Below are 18,400 nucleotides of genomic sequence, written 5' to 3' on the forward strand. Positions count from 1 at the left end.
GCCGCGCGCCGTACGACAATATGGCCGCGTCTAGGTAGCTGTAGGCGGAAATTCAGCAACTTCCGGTCCAGAGAAGGGCCTGCGGTGGGAGGGGGAAGGAAGGCGGAGGGAACCATGCGAGGTTCTGAGATCAGCAGCGAGGGTCGCCTCGAGAGACCGTTTCTGAGGTGGGGGCCGGACCGTCCGGGGAGCGAAGACGGGGGCGGGAATGTCGAGGGAGAGGTACTGGGGAGTCCCGGACGCTGAGTCTGAGGGGCAGGCTGTGGTACCTTCCTTCCAATCCCTGAAGGGGAGTGGGGCGGCCGGGGGACTGAACTGGGGGAGGGGGACTTGGCGGGAAGCTCATTCTGGGGAAGGGGTCGGACGCGGGGTTGGGATCAGAGAGGAATCGGGAGAGTTCAGCGCTAGGCTCGCAATCGGCTACAGGTCACAGAGAGAGAATGGGGGAAATCGGGTGGGGTAAGAGGGAGGGGACTTGAGGTGAGATCTCCCAACCTAACGCCCGGGTTTGAGGAGACCCGTCAGAGGGTGGAGTGTGAAGATAATTAAGGAAGGCGAAGGGGGAATGGGTGGTTGGGAGGGAACCTTCTTCGCCTCAGAGAGTCTCGGAGTTGGGGGTGATTCTTCAGGATGGGGTGAGGGTGTGGATTTGACGTGCTTGAGAGCGAAGGGGGGGAAGGCTCGGGAGGTGGTGCTGATGGGGGTGTGGTGTCTGTGTGAGGGAATGTCAGGAAATCCAGAGTGCAATGAGGAAGGTGGTTCAGGGGTTGGAAGAATCAACTTGGCAAGTATGAGATGATAGTAGGGAAACGAACCAGAGACAGGATATCGACAGGAGGGGTGGAGCTGGGAGCGAGGAACTTCAGGTTTTCAGGTGGTTTGGGGCTCCCCTAGTAAAAGGTCAGAAAAGCGTCCGGGACTAATATTTGCTGAAGATAGGCGGTGAGGACACTGTTGGGCAGGGCTGGGTGTTAGTGGAGCCCAAGAAGACTGGAAAATGTGTGCGATGAAGGGATGGGCTGTGCTGGAGGGGCTCTTTCTGAGGCCCCATCCCCTTCCAGCAGGAATCCCGAAATCCCCAACACTTCCTCCCTCCGGGGGATTTGATCCCCCCATGGCCACCGCTAACAGCATCATCGTGCTGGATGATGATGACGAAGATGAAGCAGCTGCTCAGCCAGGGCCCTCCCACCCACCCCCCAATCCGGCCTCACCCGGGGCAGAAGCCCCTGGCTCCTCCCAGCCCCATGGGGCTGGAGGAAGCAGTAGTTCTGGCGGCAAGAAATGCTACAAGTTGGAGAATGAGAAGCTGTTTGAAGAGGTGAGCTTCAGGGGAGAAGATTCTTGTGCCCCAGGGAGGGGGATGGCTGACTGGCTCTCCTGTCCTTTCTTCCCCACTAACCCCGCCTTACCTTCTTTTTCTCAACCCCTCCCCTTGTCTTTTTCCCCCTCCCTTCTTCCTCTGAACCCTCTAGTTCCTTGAACTGTGTAAGACGCAGACAGCAGACCACCCTGAGGTGGTCCCATTCCTCTATAGCCGGCAGCAGCGTGCCCACTCTCTGTTTTTGGCCTCGGCGGAGTTCTGCAACATCCTCTCTCGGGTCCTCTCTCGGGCCCAGAGTCGGCCAGCTAAGCTCTATGTCTACATTAATGAGCTCTGCACTGTTCTCAAGGCCCATTCAGCCAAGAAGAAGCTGAACCTGGCCCCTGCTGCCACCACCTCTAGTGAACCCTCTGGGAATAACCCTCCCACAGACCCCTCCTCGGACCCCACACATGCCGAGACCACTGCCTCTGAGGCCCCAAGGACCCGTGGTTCCCGGCGGCAGATCCAGCGCTTGGAGCAGCTGCTAGCGCTCTATGTGGCAGAGATCCGGCGGCTGCAGGAAAAGGAGTTGGATCTCTCAGAATTGGACGACCCTGACTCCACGTACCTGCAGGAAGCGAGGTTGAAGCGTAAGCTGATCCGCCTCTTCGGGCGGCTGTGTGAGCTCAAAGACTGCTCTTCCCTGACCGGCCGTGTCATAGAGCAGCGCATCCCCTACCGTGGCACCCGCTACCCAGAGGTCAACAGGCGCATTGAGAGGCTCATCAACAAACCGGGGCCAGATACCTTCCCTGACTATGGAGATGTGCTGCGGGCCGTGGAGAAGGCAGCTGCTCGGCACAGCCTTGGCCTCCCCCGACAGCAGCTCCAGCTTATGGCTCAGGATGCCTTCAGAGATGTGGGCATCAGGTTACAGGAGCGACGCCACCTTGATCTCATCTATAACTTTGGCTGTCACCTCACAGATGACTATAGGCCAGGTAGGAATTAGTGAGATGCCTGTCAGTAACCCTTCTATGTCAGATGTTTAGTGGAGGGGGGCCATCTTACTAGTCCCATCCCGTCTTCTAGGGTTTGGGCTGAGTACTCTGACTTTATATCTTCCCACGTAGGCATTGACCCGGCACTGTCGGATCCTGCCCTAGCCCGGCGCCTGCGAGAAAACCGGAGCTTGGCTATGAGCCGGCTGGATGAGGTCATCTCCAAATATGCAATGATGCAAGACAAGAGTGAGGAGGGCGAGCGACAGAAGAGAAGAGCTCGGCTTCCTCAAGCTACCTCTTCCCACACTGCAGACCCCCCCAAAGCCTCCCTGGATTCTGGTGAGGTATGGAAGGGATAAAACCCTTCAGACAGACTTTGTCCTTCCCTTGCACGGGCCAGCAGAGATTCCCCCTGCATCCACCCCCTGTCCCCTGAGGGGGAAGAGTGCAAAAGGAACACAAGAACCAGACCCTCTGGGGCAAGGGATTCCTTAGAGGAACTCCTTTGTCCCCCAGGGCCCTAGTGGAATGGCATCCCAGGAGTGCCCTACCACCTCCAAGCCTGAGAGTGATGATGAAGAAGATGGGGAAAGTGATGAGGAAGAGGAAGAGGAGGAGGAAGAGGAAGAAGAAGAGGCCACAGATTCTGAAGAAGAGGAGGATCTTGAACAGATGCAGGAAGGTCAGGGGGACGATGAAGAGGAGGAGGAGGAGGAGGAGGAAGCAGGTATATCAAGAACAGTCTCCTCCTGTGTCAGTTCCCTCTACTCTGTTAGATATGAGCCACCTGTTTGAGACCCTTCCCTTCCTCCTCTTACTCTCAGCAGTATTCATTCTCCAAGTTCTCATGCTACCTCGCCCCTCTTTTCTTCTTTTCCAGGTCAGAATGGAGACAAGAGCCCTATGTCCCCACAACAGATATCCACTGAAAAGAATCTGGAGCCTAGCAGAGGGATCAGCAGGTCTGCAGGAGAGCAGCAAAACAAAGGACTCATAGTGTCACCATCCTCACTGTCAGAAGAGCCCTTGGCCCCCTCCAGCATAGATGCTGAAAGCAATGAAGAACCCCTTGAGGAGTTACCCCTGGAGGAAGAGAGTCCTGTGTCTCAGCTCTTTGAGCTAGAGATTGAAGCCTTGCCCCTGGATACCACCCCTTCCCCTGAGGAGAGGGACATTTCCTCTTCCAGGAAGCAATCAGAGGACCCCCTCACCACTGTCCTGGAGAATGGAGCAGCCATGGTCACCTCCACTTCCTTCAATGGAGGTGTGTCTCCTTATACCTGGGGAGATTCCTGTCCCCCCTGCAAGAAGTCTCGGAAGGAGAAGCAGATTGGAGCAGGGCCATTAGGAAACAGGTAACAACAAGAAGGACGAGGAGGAGGGAGGCTAAGAAGAGATTACAGGGGGCTTTCTGAGAGGAATATTGTGGAACTGGGTGTGCTGGGAGAGACTGGATGCTGGGTCTGCTGGGAGAGACCCCTTCAGCTTCAGGCTCTCCATAACCCCCGCCCCTACATATTTGTGTTTCTGTCCCTAGCTATGTGGAAAGGCAAAGGGCAGTGCATGAGAAGAATGGGAAGAAGATACCTACCCTGTCTAGCCCACCTTCTCCCCTGACTTCCATGGCCCCAGTTGCTGATTCCTCCACAAGGGTGGACTCTCCTAGCCATGGCCTGGTGACCAGCTCACTCTGTAGCCCATCTCCAGCCCGGTTGTCCCAAACCCCCCATTCATTACCCTCCCGGCCTGGTACTTACAAGGTAAGAGGGGGAGGCAGTTTTTCCCTAACTTAATTCTCTTTCGTTGTCTGTTTTAGTTTCAGGTGTTCCATCTGAATATTACATGCACCACATCCTCTCTCTTCCTTTTTCCTCACCCCTGTTTTTAATCTCTGTTAAGTCCTTCCCTCTGCTTCTACTCCCCCTATATTCCAGACAGACCTCTCTTTCTGACTCCATCTCTCACTCCCCTGCAGATGAGTGTGGCCACACAGTGCGATCCTGAGGAGATCATCGTGCTCTCAGACTCTGATTAGCTGCCTCTCCTCCCACTGCCAGCTTCCAACAAAATGTTTTGGGATAGTATTTGGAGGATGGTGGAAAGCTGATCACTGAGGAAGGGATTGACTGAGCTAATCGCCTTTTGGTGATGTTTCTTTTAAAAAAACAGACAAAAAAACAACAAAAACTTAAGTTTTACACAGAAACATTAATAAACAATAAAGTTCTTTTCTTATTGTATCCTTGTCTTTTCCTTTTCCTTCCATACTCAATGCTTGGCACCAGCTGTTCTCAGGTTCAGGGTTCCCTGACCCCGGGCAACACCTTGGAGCTGTCCTTTGTAGCCTGCCCTTAGATCGCCTCTCTCGGAGTTCTCTCACCCTCAGGCCTTCCCCTTGCCCTCTGCCAGGCTCTGGAAAAAAAAAAAAAAAAGTGCTTGGGCGTCCGAAATACGCTTTACTTTCTCACTTTGAGCGGTAGGAGTAAAAAGGCCAATCAGGGGCCGACTCAAGGTTATTTGGCCAATCCGTGCCTGGAGGAAGGGGGCGGGGTTTCAGGGGGACAGTCAGAAGCCAGGAGAGCAGGGCAATTAGATCGTGCAAACCCGCTAGTGGCCACAGTTCAGGGGCGGAGCCTAAGCAGCGATGGCCAAGGCCCTTGGCCAATGGGAAGGACAGGCTTGCAGAATTAAAGGGAAATGAATGCTTCGGCCAAACCACCAAGTCCTGAGTTCTTCAGCAGCGGAAGAGGCCTATTACCTTTAAGGTGGAATGAGACCTCTGTTCTTTAAAGGAGAAGTGTCCGAGTCGGCCAAGCATCGCCCAGCGGCACGGGCGGGGGTGCCCGCCTGTGCCTTTAAAGCCGGAGGGGCGGGAGGCGGAGCGGAGGCGGAGGGCGGAGGGAGTCGGCGCAAGATGGCGGCGGGAGGGGCCCAGGCTGCAGCTCTGGCCGCCGAGTGAGGGGCGGGGGGGCCCGGGGGCGCGCGGCCCGGTAAGCGGGGACGCGCGGGGTTGGGGGGCGCCTTCCGGGTGGGAGAGGAGGTCGAAGTAGCGCTTGGGGCGGAGCAGAGGGGGGCGGGGTCCTGTGTGGGCGGGGGTAGGCAAGGGGCGGGGCCGAGAGAGCCACGGGGGTGGGTCTTGAAGAGGTGGGACCGAAAGGGCCAAGGGGCGTGTCTTGAAGGGGCGGGGCTAGAGGTAAGCCGGGGGGCAAAGGGGGCCTTGGCTCGAGAACGTGCTGGGGGTGGGGTGGATAGGCTAAAAAACACAGGAAGAGGGGGATGGTTCTCAGTACAGGAGCAGACGTGCCCCCCTCCCAATAAAAGGGTGCAAAACACCAATAAGGTAAATGTTGGAAAGTCAGGTTCTCAGGCAAATGGGAAATTACGAGGAGAGGCACCCCACTCCCCAAGACCACCTTATTTCTCTAATATCCAAGGAAAGAGCAGTGGATTTGGAGTCAGGACTTATGCGTTTGCTGACATGGTCACTTACTGGCTGTGTGATCTTGGATAGTCTCCTAATCTTCTGAACCTTAGTTTGCTATCTATCAAATAGGGTTGAGAGGGATACCTACCTTACAGTGCTATTGTGGGGAATCAGTTAGATAAAGGGTGTGAACATGTTTTTAAACTGTAAAGGGAAGGACTTTGTCATTATGAGATGTTATCATTCTTCTCTCTTTTTCTTCCCAGAGACCCCCCCGGCCGCCCTCCTCCTTCCCCTTGTTCCTGTGGCTGGGGGGGTACCCCCTCCCTCCACGCCATGGAACCATCTCCTCTCTCTCCCAGTGGGGCAGCACTGCCCCTGCCTCTGTCACTGGCCCCACCCCCACTGCCCCTGCCTGCAGCTGCGGTGGTACACGTGTCCTTCCCTGAGGTGACCAGTGCCCTCCTGGAGTCCCTCAATCAGCAGCGGCTACAGGGCCAGCTCTGCGATGTGTCCATCCGAGTGCAGGGCCGGGAGTTCAGGGCTCATCGTGCTGTCCTGGCTGCCTCCTCCCCTTACTTCCACGACCAGGTTTTACTCAAGGGCATGACCTCCATCTCACTGCCCAGCGTCATGGACCCAGGCGCCTTCGAGACTGTCCTGGCTTCGGCTTACACTGGCCGCCTCAGCATGGCTGCTGCTGACATTGTCAACTTCCTCACAGTGGGGTCGGTGCTCCAAATGTGGCACATCGTGGATAAGTGCACCGAACTCCTCCGTGAAGGCCGGGCCTCGGCAACCAGCACCACCGCCACCACTGCCGCAGCCACCTCTGCCACTGTCCCTGGGGCTGGGCTCCCATCAGGGAGTGGGGCCACTGTGGGCCCCGCCACCATGGGCTCTGTGCGCTCTCATGCCTCCAGCCGGGCCAGTGAGAATCAGTCCCCCAGCAGCAGCAACTACTTCAGCCCCCGGGAGTCCACTGATTTCTCCTCTTCCTCCCAAGAGGCATTTGCAGCTTCTGCAGTGGGCAGCGGGGAGCGCCGAGGAGGTGGCCCTGTATTCCCAGCCCCTGTGGTTGGCAGTGGGGGAGCCACCTCGGGGAAGCTGCTGCTGGAGGCAGATGAGCTTTGCGACGATGGTGGCGATGGGAGGGGTGCTGTGGTTCCCGGGGCTGGGCTCCGGCGGCCTACCTACGCACCACCCAGCATCATGCCGCAGAAGCACTGGGTATACGTGAAGCGGGGTGGAAACAGCCCAGCACCAGCACCCCTGGTTCCCCAAGACCCAGATCTGGAAGAGGATGAGGAGGAGGAAGACCTGGTGTTGACCTGTGAGGATGATGAAGATGAAGAGCTGGGGGGTGGCTCCAGGGTTCCCGAGGCTGGAGGACCCGAGGCTACCCTTAGCATAAGTGATGTCCGGACCCTAACTGAACCTCCGGACAAGGGAGAGGAGCAGGTCAATTTCTGTGAGTCTTCCAATGACTTTGGCTCCTATGAGGGTGGGGGTCCTGGGGCTGGGCTTGATGATTCAGGGGGGCCAACTCCTTCCTCTTACGCCCCCTCCCACCCTCCGAGGCCCCTGCTTCCCCTGGACATGCAGGGCAATCAGATCCTAGTCTTCCCATCGTCTTCATCTTCCTCCTCCTCCTCACAGGCTCCAGGACAGCCACCTGGGAACCAAGCTGAACATGGGGCGGTGACCCTGGGGGGCACCTCGGCCGGGGCCCTGGGCATGCCGAGTGGTGTTGGGGGGACCCCTGGAGGGACAGGCAGTGGGGATGGGAATAAGATCTTTTTGTGCCACTGTGGGAAGGCCTTTTCCCACAAGAGCATGCGCGATCGGCACGTGAATATGCACCTCAACCTGCGGCCCTTTGACTGCCCCGTGTGCAACAAAAAGTTTAAGATGAAGCACCACCTGACCGAGCACATGAAGACGCACACAGGCCTCAAACCCTACGAGTGTGGTGTCTGCGCCAAGAAGTTCATGTGGCGAGACAGCTTCATGCGCCACCGGGGACACTGTGAGCGCAGGCACCGCCTGGGCGGGGGCGGGAGTGGGCCTGGACCTGGGGGCCCAGTAGGGCCAGCCCTGCCACCCAAGAGAGAGTCCCCTGGTGGGGGCGGGGGCAGTGGCGATGAGGTGAGTGGGGCCACGCCCCAGTCCAGCCGAAGGGTCTGGTCCCCACCCAGTGTGCACAAGGTGGAGATGGGCTTTGGTGGAGGTGGAGGAACAAACTGAAGGGGCGGGCTCCTAGAGGTGGTTTTCTGGATGGAGGAAGCAGGGGGCACAAGGCAGGGCTGCTGTGGCCCTCAGGTGATCTCCCACCATGCTTAATGTCTTCCTTATCTCTCTGGACTTGTATATATTTTGGAGGGGGGAACCATGTTGCACCATCAGCCACCCCAGTCAGTTCCTCAGCCCCTCTCCCACAACGTATCCAAGGAACTAAGTCCCCTTCCCCTCAGATGGGTGCACTGAAGCCCCCAGCTCCAGACTAGGGCACATATGGTGGGGGGAGGGAGGGGGGGCCGTGGAGCATCCTGGAGTCACAGGGTCAAGGGTCAGGTGGTTGTAGTCTGTACCTGAAGTCTGTGTTTGTGTTGTTGTGGGGACCAGGCCTTTGAGCCCCACCCTTGTCCTAGAACCTACCCCACCTCCCTAAGGACATGCCCTATATTTCCACCCTCATCCCTCCTATCCCTCCTTGGGGGCCCCCAGCTGTATTCTCATTGAGGAGGGAGTGAAGACGAAGAGGGAGTAAGTCGTAAGAGTACACGGTTTTTATTTTAAATCTTATTTTTTTTAAATGGTGATTAAAATATTTATTGGTCATTTCACTCGGCTTACCAACAGCCCCTCTGTGTTTGCTGGGGCCCGGGCGCAGGTGGGGGAGGGCGGAGTAACCAAACTCTGGGAATCAGAGTCTGGGGGAGGGGGCGGAGGGAGGAGGAGCCTGGGGTTGGGGAGCGCCCCGGGACCAGGTGGTGCTGTGTGGTCCAAGAGGGCGGGGCCGGCCCGAGGTCCCCTTGCCAGAACCCGAGCTACTGTTTCGGGATCCCCGGCCGGCCAACGCGGAAAGCACCTGCCGCCCGCGAGCCCTCACCCTACCAGAGAGGGGACTTCCTCCGCCTCTCCTGCCGGCCTTTCAAGGAAAGTGAAAGTGAAAGGGAGAAGTGGAGGCATCGGGGCTGAGCAGATCGCGGCGCCATGAAGCCCCTGTCTCTGCTCCTCGCCGTGGCTTTGGGTGAGCGAACCCCGAGACTCAAAGGCCCAAGAACATGGGGGGAGGTGGAGGGAAGTGAGCCCACCACGCGCCCGATGCGGGGGGCGTGTCGCCCCCTCACTCGCGCCCCTCTCCCCCAGCCTTGGTGACCGCCGTCTCGGCGGGACCCGCGGTGATAGAGTGCTGGATGGTGGAGGACGCGGGCGGGGGCCGCCTGACCAAGAAACCTGCCGCGCTGCTGCTGCGCCAGGGCCCGGGGACACCACCTCCCCGGCCGGACCTCGAACCCGAGCTTTACCTCAAAGTGCATGGTGAGTTACCACGGACTCACCCTCAACTCTGTCACTTCCACCGAAACCCCCTCCTCTTTAGGTCGCGCTGTGATCTCGGGCCTCAGTTTCCCCGTGTAAAATAAGTCTGGATTACCTCTAAATCTCCCACTGCTGGGTAGTTTGTGCCTTCGGGATTCCCGGGACGCTGCCCTCCCCGTCCCTTTTCTGGCGGCGACTGCCAGCGCAACTCCCTTCTCCCCGCTCACAGATCCCGCGGGAGCGCTCCAGGCTGCGTTCAGGCGGTACCCCTCGGACGCCCCCGCGCCCCACTGCGAGCTGAGCCACTACGTCCCGTTCCCCGCCTCGGCGAATTGGGCCAGGGGCCTGACCTCGGAGCAGAGCTGCCCGCGGTCCCTGGAGGGGACTTGGCTCATGGTCAGCATATCCAGTTCGATCTTCCGCCTCTCCAGCCTCCTGAGAGTACAGTCCGAGCCTCAGCCCGAGCCTTGCACCTTGGCAACAGGTAGAGAGGGGCAGGCGGAGGGGGGGTGGAAGTGGAGAAGAGTGGGTAGATTCTGAGGGTCGGGATCAGCCTGTGACTCGCCGTGTGAACTCGTTTCCCCAGTTGGGGCTTAGTTTCCTCATTTGTAAAGGCGAGGCGGTTCGGCTAGGATTGTTTAATCGGTCTCAACAGCTTCTTCTCGCTCCTGCCCAGTTTCAAACAATCACAATCCTCCCTTTAGGGGGCGGGGCTTCGTGTTGTTCTGGAGGGCTAAGCTTTGGAGAAAGTCTGACTTTCCTGTTCTGGGACCTTGAGAAACTTGTAAGGGGATGGGGTTGGGAGAAGCTCAGAAGCAGGAACCTTTTTTCTCCGCTCGTCCCAGGCCTGTGTCTTGCTAGGTAGACACTGCCATCTTTGGCGTTTTCGCTTTTTCCGAAACCGGCATCCAAGCGTCCAAGCCCCACCTGTGCCCACATCCGGAGCTGTGGCCTTTAGCTAGGCAAAGGCTCTTGCACTCGAGTGCGTCGACCCTTCTTGCCAGCCCCTTCCCTATGGCTTGTGAGCACGCACTGATTCTGTGGTCACCAAATGGTGAGCTGGCCTGTGTGGAAAAGACAGGAGGCCTGATGGCTCCCACCGCAGGCATCACTCAGGAGCTGGTGCAGCGGGGTTTGATGGGCAGGGATCTGGCACTTTGCCGAGCTGAGGCTTGAGAGGGAGTAGGCGGTTAAAGCAAGATTGGGGTCCCTGGGGGCTCACCCTTCTGGCAGCAGAGGGTGGGGTAGGATACCAGGAGAGTCATTGGCTTCCCTCAGTCTTGTGAGGTTTGTTTTGTTTTGTTTTTTAAGTTTCCCTAGTTTTAGATGTCTCTCTATACACAATATAGGGCTCAAACTCAAGACCTGGAGATCAAGAGCCACAATGCTCTTCTGACTGGGCCAGCCAGGTGCGTCTTGTGCCATTTTTTTTGTAAACAACACAGCACAACTGGCCGGCCAACCCTCCCTTCTCCCTTCCCCAGGACCACCATCCTGCCACCCAGAGTGAATCACCCCAGGACCAGGGAAAGGGACTCAGCACCCATTCATCACCTCTACCTATGTGGCCATTTAATTCCCAGGCCCCGGGACGCCTGGGTGGCTCAGTTGGTTAAGCAGCTGCCTTCGGCTCAGGTCATGATCCCAGCGTCCTGGGATCGAGTCCCACATCGGGCTCCTTGCTCCGCAGGGAGCCTGCTTCTCCCTCTGCCTCTGCCTTCCACTCTGTCTGTCTGTGCTCGCTCTCACTCTCTCTCTCTCTGACAAATAAATAAATAAAATATTAAAAAAAAAAAAAAAAAAAAAATTCCCAGGCCCCATCCTAGGCAGGGGCAGAGGCAAACTGCTCTTTGTCGGGAGAGTAGCTCTTCTCCAGCCCGTATCTCCAAATACAGTTGGCCCTTGAACGACTGTGTGTGGAGGAGTGGTGGGCTGCAGCTGGGGGGGTTGGGATGGGGGGGTGGGGGGTGTCACAGGTCCTGACCCCGCCCCTAGCAGTCAAAAATCTGCATACACTTGACTCCCCCAGAATTTAACCACTCATAGCTTACTGTTTACTGGAAACCTTACTGAAATTTAAACAGTTGATTGACACATATTTCATGTGTTGTATGTATTACATACTGTGTTCTTTTTTTTTTTTTTTAAAGATTTTATTTATTTATTTGACAGAGAGAGATCACAATAGGAGAGAGGAAGGGAAGAGATCACAGAGAGAGAGGAAGGGAAGCAGGCCCCCTGCTGAGCAGAGAGCCCGATGTGGGACTCGATCCCAAGACCCTGAGATCATGACCTGAGCCGAAGGCAGCGGCTTATCCCACTGAGCCACCCAGGCGCCCCACATACTGTGTTCTTAAAGTAAGCTAGAGAAAACATGTTAAGAAAATTTATCACAAAGAAAAGAAAATCACAAGGAGGAGAAAATACATTTATATTACTGTACTGTTAAAAAAACCAAACCTGCATATAAGTGGACCCTCACAGTTCAAACCTGTGTTGTTCAAGGGTCAACAGTATAGTCACATTGGGGGTTAAGGCTTTAACAAATGAACTTGGGCGGGGGTACCCCAGATATGAAGTCCATAACAGTTTTGTCTCTTAAGTCTCCATTATTCTGTAATTGCCCTGAACTCCTGAAAGGCTCTTGGCTTGTCACTTGTCCTGTAAAACTCCCCATATTCTGTATTTGGCCGAGTGTTTCCTCATTGTGTCATTTTCCTCCTTGTTCCTTTTCCTTCCATACTTCCTTTGAATTGGATAGATCTAGAAACTTGATTAGATTTGGACTTAAATTTTTTCAGTAATGCTTTATAATAATTACTACCATTCACTTTATTTTATTTTTTTAAAGATTTTATTTATTTATTTGAGAGAACACAAGCAGGGGGCAGTTGGCAGGGTGAGAGGGAGAAGCCAACTCCCTGCAGAGCAGGAAGCCTGACATGGGGCTCGATCTAAGGACCCTGGGATCATGACCCAAGCTGAAGGCAGACACTTAACCGACTGAGCCACCCAAGTGCCCCTACCATTCAGTTTATTAACAGAAAAGCAAAAACCTATATAACGCAAGCTATAGAAACAGATATGACTTTCCTTGGGGTTCTGGGTCTGTTGCATTTATATTTGAATTTCTTGGAGTCCTGCTTGTGGGATGCACATCTAAAACTGCTCCTTCAACCAATGTGAAAGACTTCTGTTAGGTTAAGGGTTAAATTAAGCCATAAAACCTTCAGATTTTATTAATCTTGTGGATCGTTTTTAACAGTTCAAAAGTATGTTTCTGGATTTTGATAAATGAAATGAACGGCCTACCTTTTTACCTTAGTGAACAAAAACTATCCCATGAGGTCGAGAGAAGTTTCATCTTGTGGGGCTCAGAAGCTACGATTAAAAATTACATAATCACAGTTGAAAATTACGTAATACTTTTATGTGAAGGACCAACATTTCTGGGAAGAAGGAGCAGGAGAACTGACCTTGAGGGACATGGAGTATTTAAATATTTGGGAGACAATGGAGAGCGACCTGAAGGACCCTTATGACCATAGCAAAGAAAGGCCCAATGATTAGAGTTTCTACTAGACCCAGAAAGGGATTCTTTGGAGCTGGTTCTTGGGGTGCAAGAGAAGTCTGGGAGGGTGGGTTGGGGGCTAGGTTATCACATGCCCTGAGATCTGGGCTTTATAGGTGACAGTGAATCATCAGAAGTTTTGTGTGTAGGTATGCATATCTGCATGTGCACATACACGCCTGTCATTTTCCCAAAAGCCTGCTATTTTACTTGATTCTTACAAAGGTAGGCAAGGATCAGATCATTGAGCAGATGAAATAGAGCTTGAATGATTTTCCTGAGATACCCAGCAAGACCGTGAGGAGGATGATGGCTGTACTGAAAATAGCAACACCTAACATTTACTGAACTTTCTATAGCCAGGTCCTGGCATTTTATTGGCATAACCTCATTTATTCCTGTCAACAACCAAAAGAACGAGGTACTGATATCCTTCCCAGATCACAGATGAAGAGATCTGAGACAGAGCACTTGGGGAACTTGTCCAAGAACTACCAGCTTGTAAGAAGCCAGGCTGGGGATTGAGCCTGGCTCGTTGAGCTCCAGCTTGTGCCTTAGTCGCCCGCTTCGTTGGTAGCTGGGTTTTTTAAACAGGCATGTGACTGACTCAGACGTGTAGCCACACTGTGTGGCTCCAGTGTGGACGATGAATTGAAGAAGAGGGAGACTGAGGATAGGAAGACCTGAGAGGAGGTTGTAATTGTCCTTAGGTATCTTGGTGAGAACTTGAGCTGGAGACAGAGGTGGGATCTCTCAGGAAGATTGAATTAGTGCCTGGTGGGGGCAGCCCATGGTACGTTATATTTGCCAGTTTGCTCCTTTGTCTCCCTTACGAGACCATAAGAAACTTGAGGGCAGTCCATGTCTCATTCACCGCTCTGTCCTCTACCTTGAACATCATAGGTGTTCAGTAAATATTAGTCGAGTGAGAGAACTGGAGGACGAGTCTTGGTGATGTCAAGTGTTTGCCTTTAGTGTCTGGGGGGCTACTGGTGATCTTTCATTAGGGTGGGGGAATGGGCATTGTAGTGGGGTGAGGGAATGCTGCAGAAATGCTGTTGAGTTGGGGCACGTTAAGTTGGTCTGACGATTACGGTTAGATGTAATCACCGTAAACACTTTGGTGGCCTTACTGTATTCTGGGCCCTGTTCCAAGCACCTTCCAGATATAGGTGTCTTTGTTTGTTTTTTTTTTTTTTTTAAAGTTTTTTTTTAAAAAAGATTTTATTTATTTATTTGAGGGAGAATGAATGAGAGAGAGCATGAGAGAGGAGAAGGTGAGAGGGAGAAGCAGACTCCCCAGGGAGCTGGGAGCCCGATGCGGGACTCGATCCTGGAAGTCCGGGATCATGACCTGAGCCGAAGGCAGTCGTTCAACCAACTGAGCCACCCAGGCGCCCCTAGGTGTCTTTGTTATCCAGGTGCTGGAACTGAATAAATCTGGTAGCAAGAGGCACCAAATGATTTAAACCTCATGACAACCCCATGAGATAGGTACTATTACCATCATTATTATCTCATTATTTAGGAGACTAAGCTGAGCCATGGCAAAGTGAAACAACCAGCCCATGGGGCTGTATAAATAGTGGGAGAGTAGGGATTAACCAGTGTGGCCCAGCTCCAGGAACTTAATTAGCATCCCCTGTCTCAGCAGAGCATAGAGGTCTGTGTCCAGGTCTAGGCTAGAGCCAGAACCTTCCAGAGTCAGTAAGTGCTCTGCACAGCACCAGAGGATTGATAGCCTGAATTATCCCAGCCTTCTCGAGCAAACCAAGAAAGGCCTGGCTCTTTAAGTGTGGGGCATGGAGACGGGACTGGTTCAGGCTGTGTCAGAAGTGCACTCAGCCCACAGACCCCAGAACTTGAGCAGGTTCTGTGCTCAGACCAGCCTTCAATGGCTGTGCCCACTCATTGCCCCTGTTCTGGACCTGTCTGCTCACTCTTAGCCACCCTGGGTCCCATGCAGGCCCAGAACAAAGGGGGATTTGCAGGGAGGACTAGAAGGTGGTGGGTATCAGAAAAGGAGGTATCCTCTGAGGGGTGGGTGAACTTGAGTTGGGTCCTCCCTATAATTCTATTTCTCTATTTTTTTTCCCGTTCTTTCTGTCCCTCCTGCCCCTTCCACTCTCTCCGCTCCTCAACTTCCTCAGCTGTGCTGACTGTCCTCACCCACAGCCCCGTCCCTCGGATCCAGCTGGGACAAGATGCTCTGCTGGACTTGAACTTTGCCTACATGCCCCCCACCTCTGAGGCTGCTACATCTCTGGCCCCAGGTCCCCCTCCCTTCGGGCTAGAGTGGCGACACCAGCACCTGGGAAAGGGGCACCTGCTCCTGGCTGCAACTCCAGGGCTGTGTGAACAGATGCCAACTCCCCAAGAGGGGGCCGTGGCATTTGCCGCCTGGGATGATGATGAGCCGTGGGGTCCGTGGACTGGAAATGGGACCCTCTGGCTGCCTGCAGTACGGCCCTTCCAGGAGGGTGCCTATCTCGCCACTATACACCTGCCGTACCTGCAAGGGCAGGTCACCCTGGAGCTTGCTGTACAGAGTGAGTTGGGTATAGGGATCCCCACGGGTCAACGGTGGGCACAGGGATCAACACCATGATGGCAAAGAAGACGGTGCTGCATGAGTGGCAGGAGGCAGATGGGGGTCTCTCGGAGTCAGAGGGGCAGTGGGGGGAGGTCCCTGGGAATCTGAGTGATGGGGATGAAGGTTCTCATATCTGAAGAATAGCACATCCCTGAGAATGAGGCTTTTAGCATGGGGTTTCCGATGAAGCACCAGTGGGAAGACAGCAGGTTCCCCATCTTGGAAGAAAAAAAATTCAAACCCATCTCAGTTTGGGGGAGAGCATAGGGCAAACTAAGGGTCTCTGAGGGAGGACAGACATGGACTGATTCCCCCCGTGTTCCTTTCCTGTTTTCTCCCCAGAGCCCCCCAAAGTCTCCCTGATGCCGGCACCTCTTGTATGGGCTCCCCCCGGGGAGGCACCCCCTGAGTTGGTCTGCCATGTGTCCCACTACTATCCTTCCAAGGGCCTGGAGGTGGAATGGGAGCTCCGGGGCGGCCCAGAGGGCAGCTTTCAGAAGGCCGAGGGGCAGAGGTGGCTCTCTGCCCTGCGCCACCACTCAGATGGCTCTGTCAGCCTCTCCGCGCACCTGCAGCCCATCCCGGTCACGGCCAAACACCATGGGGCACGCTATGCCTGTCGTGTCCACCACCCCACTCTGCCCGCCTTGGGGCGCAGTGCTGAGGTCACCCTGGAGGTGGCAGGTAGGAGTCAGGAGGAGGATGGAGCTGCCAGGGGTAGGGTGGGGGTGGATGTTGGCACCTGGGAAGATACTGAGTTCACTGTCCCCCCTTCCACCTGCCAGGTCTCTCTGGGCCCTCACTAGAGGATGGTGTGGGCCTCTTCCTGTCTGCCTTTCTCCTCCTTGGGCTCATCAAAGCACTGGGCTGGGCTGGTAAGTTGACCCTCATGGCCACAGTGACAGTCCCTGCCTACTCCCAGTAGCCTGCCACCTATCCCTCTACCCTACCACTACTTCATACCATCCCTTCTCAATCTCTCTCCACAGTTGCCTACAAGTCCACTTTGAAGGATTCAGAGGAGAAGGTAACAGTCCTCTTTCTTTTCTTTCCATTCCCATTTGAGCCTCTCTATAATTCCTCACCCAGGGACTCCTCATGCAAACTCCACCCTGGATTTGGAATTCTCACAGACCTGGGTTAACTCCTGCCACTTTGAATGTTCTACTTAACACCTCAGTTTCCTTGAGCCTAAGGATGAAAAAAATTACTTAGGCTAAAGCACTCCGCCCAGTGTCTGCCAGCCAGAAAACCCACAGAAACTAGGAGCCCTGTTCTCCTGCCACCCTCTGTGCCCATGAGGGTTCATTTATCTCTGGACCAATCATGAGCATTTCACCTCGTCTTCTAAAACCCGGAATGCCTCACTTCCTTTTTTATTTCTCTTCCAGAAAGTACAGTGAGGGCATTCATCACCATCCTGGGGAAGCCGCCATCATCTCTGGCCTGAGTTACTGCAGTAGCACCCCCAAATACTACACCATCATCTGCTTATGCTCTCTCCACCCTCTCTCCACAGAGCAGCTGGAATGCTTTTTCGAAGGACACAGACCTACAGCATTTCCTTTCTTAGAGCCCTAAGGCAGTGGTTCTCAAAAATTTTTCATCTCAGGCCTGCCTAAGGATTGTCAAGAATGCTAGAGAGCTTTTGGTTATGTGGGTGATAAACTAGAGATATTTATGCTACTAGAACTTAGTAAATTATGCTATTTAGTAAGTTCTAGTAGCATCAATTGCTTAGTAAGCAAGCCTGCGTTCTTTTAGCTGTGAGGACAATGATGTCAGTAGACAGCTTCTGGAAAACTCTAGTGGTACGATATTTTGGAGAAAGTGAAAAACGCAGTATTGTTATGAATAGCCTTAACTTCGCACACCCATGGAAATAGTCTCCAGGACCTCGAGGACAAGGGCCACACTTGGAGAACCAGTGCTCTAGAAACCAAATCCATTTCCTGTCCTGGCCTAGGCAACTCCCGTTCTGGAGCCACCACTTGCCTCTTCAATCCTACCTGGTACCCTCTAGCCCTTATTTCAGTGTCACACCGATGTCAATTTTCTTTTTTTCCAATGGCTCCCACCTTCCCCGGTCTGTTCCCTTTGTCTGTTCCACCCTCGCCCTTCTTAGGCTCCAGGCCAGGTCAGCCTCGTTATTCCCTCAGACCAACCCTTGTCCCTTTCGTGCGGTTCACCACAGTTGTATTTAAGTGATTGTGCGATTCCTTGTCAGATGCCTGTCTTCCCTGCCTGACTGCAGGAACGTGCCTGTCTGTCCCCTGGCGTGTCCCCGATCCGGCAGAGGGCCGGGCGCCCACTGGAGGGCGCTCAACACAAGAAATTAGTCCTTTTCTCGTCCTAAGAATTTAAAAGCAGGTGTTCGACCAAAGAACTACAGGATGAAGGAAGCGGCAGCTGGCCTGGGGACCTCCGAGGGGGCGGACGGTCGGCTAGACCCACGCGGAAAGCGATCTAATCGTGTGGGAATAAAGTTGTGTTCTAGTGCTCCCAACAGGGTGTCTCATTCTACCCCACGGGTCCCCTTTGCAAGCAAGCACAAGACTCTTATAGCCACCTCTGGTCCCTTCCAATCACCTCCGACCTCTCAAATGCTTTGGCGACACCCAACCCTCCGGAACATTGCGGGTCGAGCGCCACTCAAGGCGGGCAGGACGCCCTCTAGCAGCAGGCTTCGGTGGGGCGCGGGTAAGCTGAAGGGAGCACGCATACCAGCGCCGGGCGCCGGAAACCTGGGAGAGCCGAACCTAGAACCGGAAGTGGCGGCTTCCTGCTCCGCCCCCTTACGAGAGGGCGGGAACCCCGAGCTCCTCGGAAAACGCGGAGTGGATTCCGGTCCGCTACACGCGTGGGTGTGGGTGGGGAGGGTAACCCCGCGGGGTGGAGTAACCCATCCCTCTCGGCCCAAAACGCTTCCCACGGGAGTTCTAGCCTCGGTGTTGTAGGG

General features: G+C 54.6%; 3 protein-coding genes across 5 annotated transcripts; all 3 read left to right on the forward strand.

The window, feature by feature from the left end:
- The first annotated feature begins 55 nt into the window (after window positions 1-55).
- Window positions 56-4,550, forward strand: DAXX (death domain associated protein). 3 transcript variants are annotated; one of them, XM_059178643.1, is made up of 8 exons: window positions 56-167; window positions 1,065-1,321; window positions 1,476-2,307; window positions 2,440-2,654; window positions 2,827-3,037; window positions 3,191-3,665; window positions 3,848-4,070; window positions 4,286-4,550. In XM_059178643.1, the coding sequence occupies exons 2-8, from the start codon at window positions 1,115-1,117 to the stop codon at window positions 4,343-4,345; spliced, it is 2,223 nt and encodes a 740-aa protein (XP_059034626.1). In that variant the 5' UTR covers window positions 56-167; window positions 1,065-1,114; the 3' UTR covers window positions 4,346-4,550. The 3 variants fall into 3 exon arrangements, with proteins under 3 accessions (XP_059034626.1, XP_059034625.1, XP_059034627.1); XM_059178642.1 differs by having other exon boundaries at window positions 59-167; window positions 1,062-1,321; XM_059178644.1 differs by having other exon boundaries at window positions 100-167; window positions 1,132-1,321.
- A 634-nt stretch (window positions 4,551-5,184) lies between these two features.
- Window positions 5,185-8,580, forward strand: ZBTB22 (zinc finger and BTB domain containing 22). Its single transcript, XM_059178653.1, has 2 exons — window positions 5,185-5,300; window positions 6,001-8,580. The coding sequence occupies exon 2, from the start codon at window positions 6,071-6,073 to the stop codon at window positions 7,979-7,981; it is 1,911 nt and encodes a 636-aa protein (XP_059034636.1). The 5' UTR covers window positions 5,185-5,300; window positions 6,001-6,070; the 3' UTR covers window positions 7,982-8,580.
- A 135-nt stretch (window positions 8,581-8,715) lies between these two features.
- TAPBP (TAP binding protein) lies at window positions 8,716-17,947 on the forward strand. Its single transcript, XM_059178667.1, has 8 exons — window positions 8,716-8,987; window positions 9,107-9,277; window positions 9,507-9,761; window positions 14,999-15,397; window positions 15,784-16,125; window positions 16,227-16,316; window positions 16,431-16,468; window positions 16,833-17,947. The coding sequence occupies exons 1-8, from the start codon at window positions 8,951-8,953 to the stop codon at window positions 16,842-16,844; spliced, it is 1,344 nt and encodes a 447-aa protein (XP_059034650.1). The 5' UTR covers window positions 8,716-8,950; the 3' UTR covers window positions 16,845-17,947.
- Window positions 17,948-18,400: the final 453 nt, after the last annotated feature.

Source organism: Mustela lutreola, chromosome 6 (assembly GCF_030435805.1).
Source record: "Mustela lutreola isolate mMusLut2 chromosome 6, mMusLut2.pri, whole genome shotgun sequence".
NCBI classification, from domain to species: domain Eukaryota; kingdom Metazoa; phylum Chordata; class Mammalia; order Carnivora; family Mustelidae; genus Mustela; species Mustela lutreola.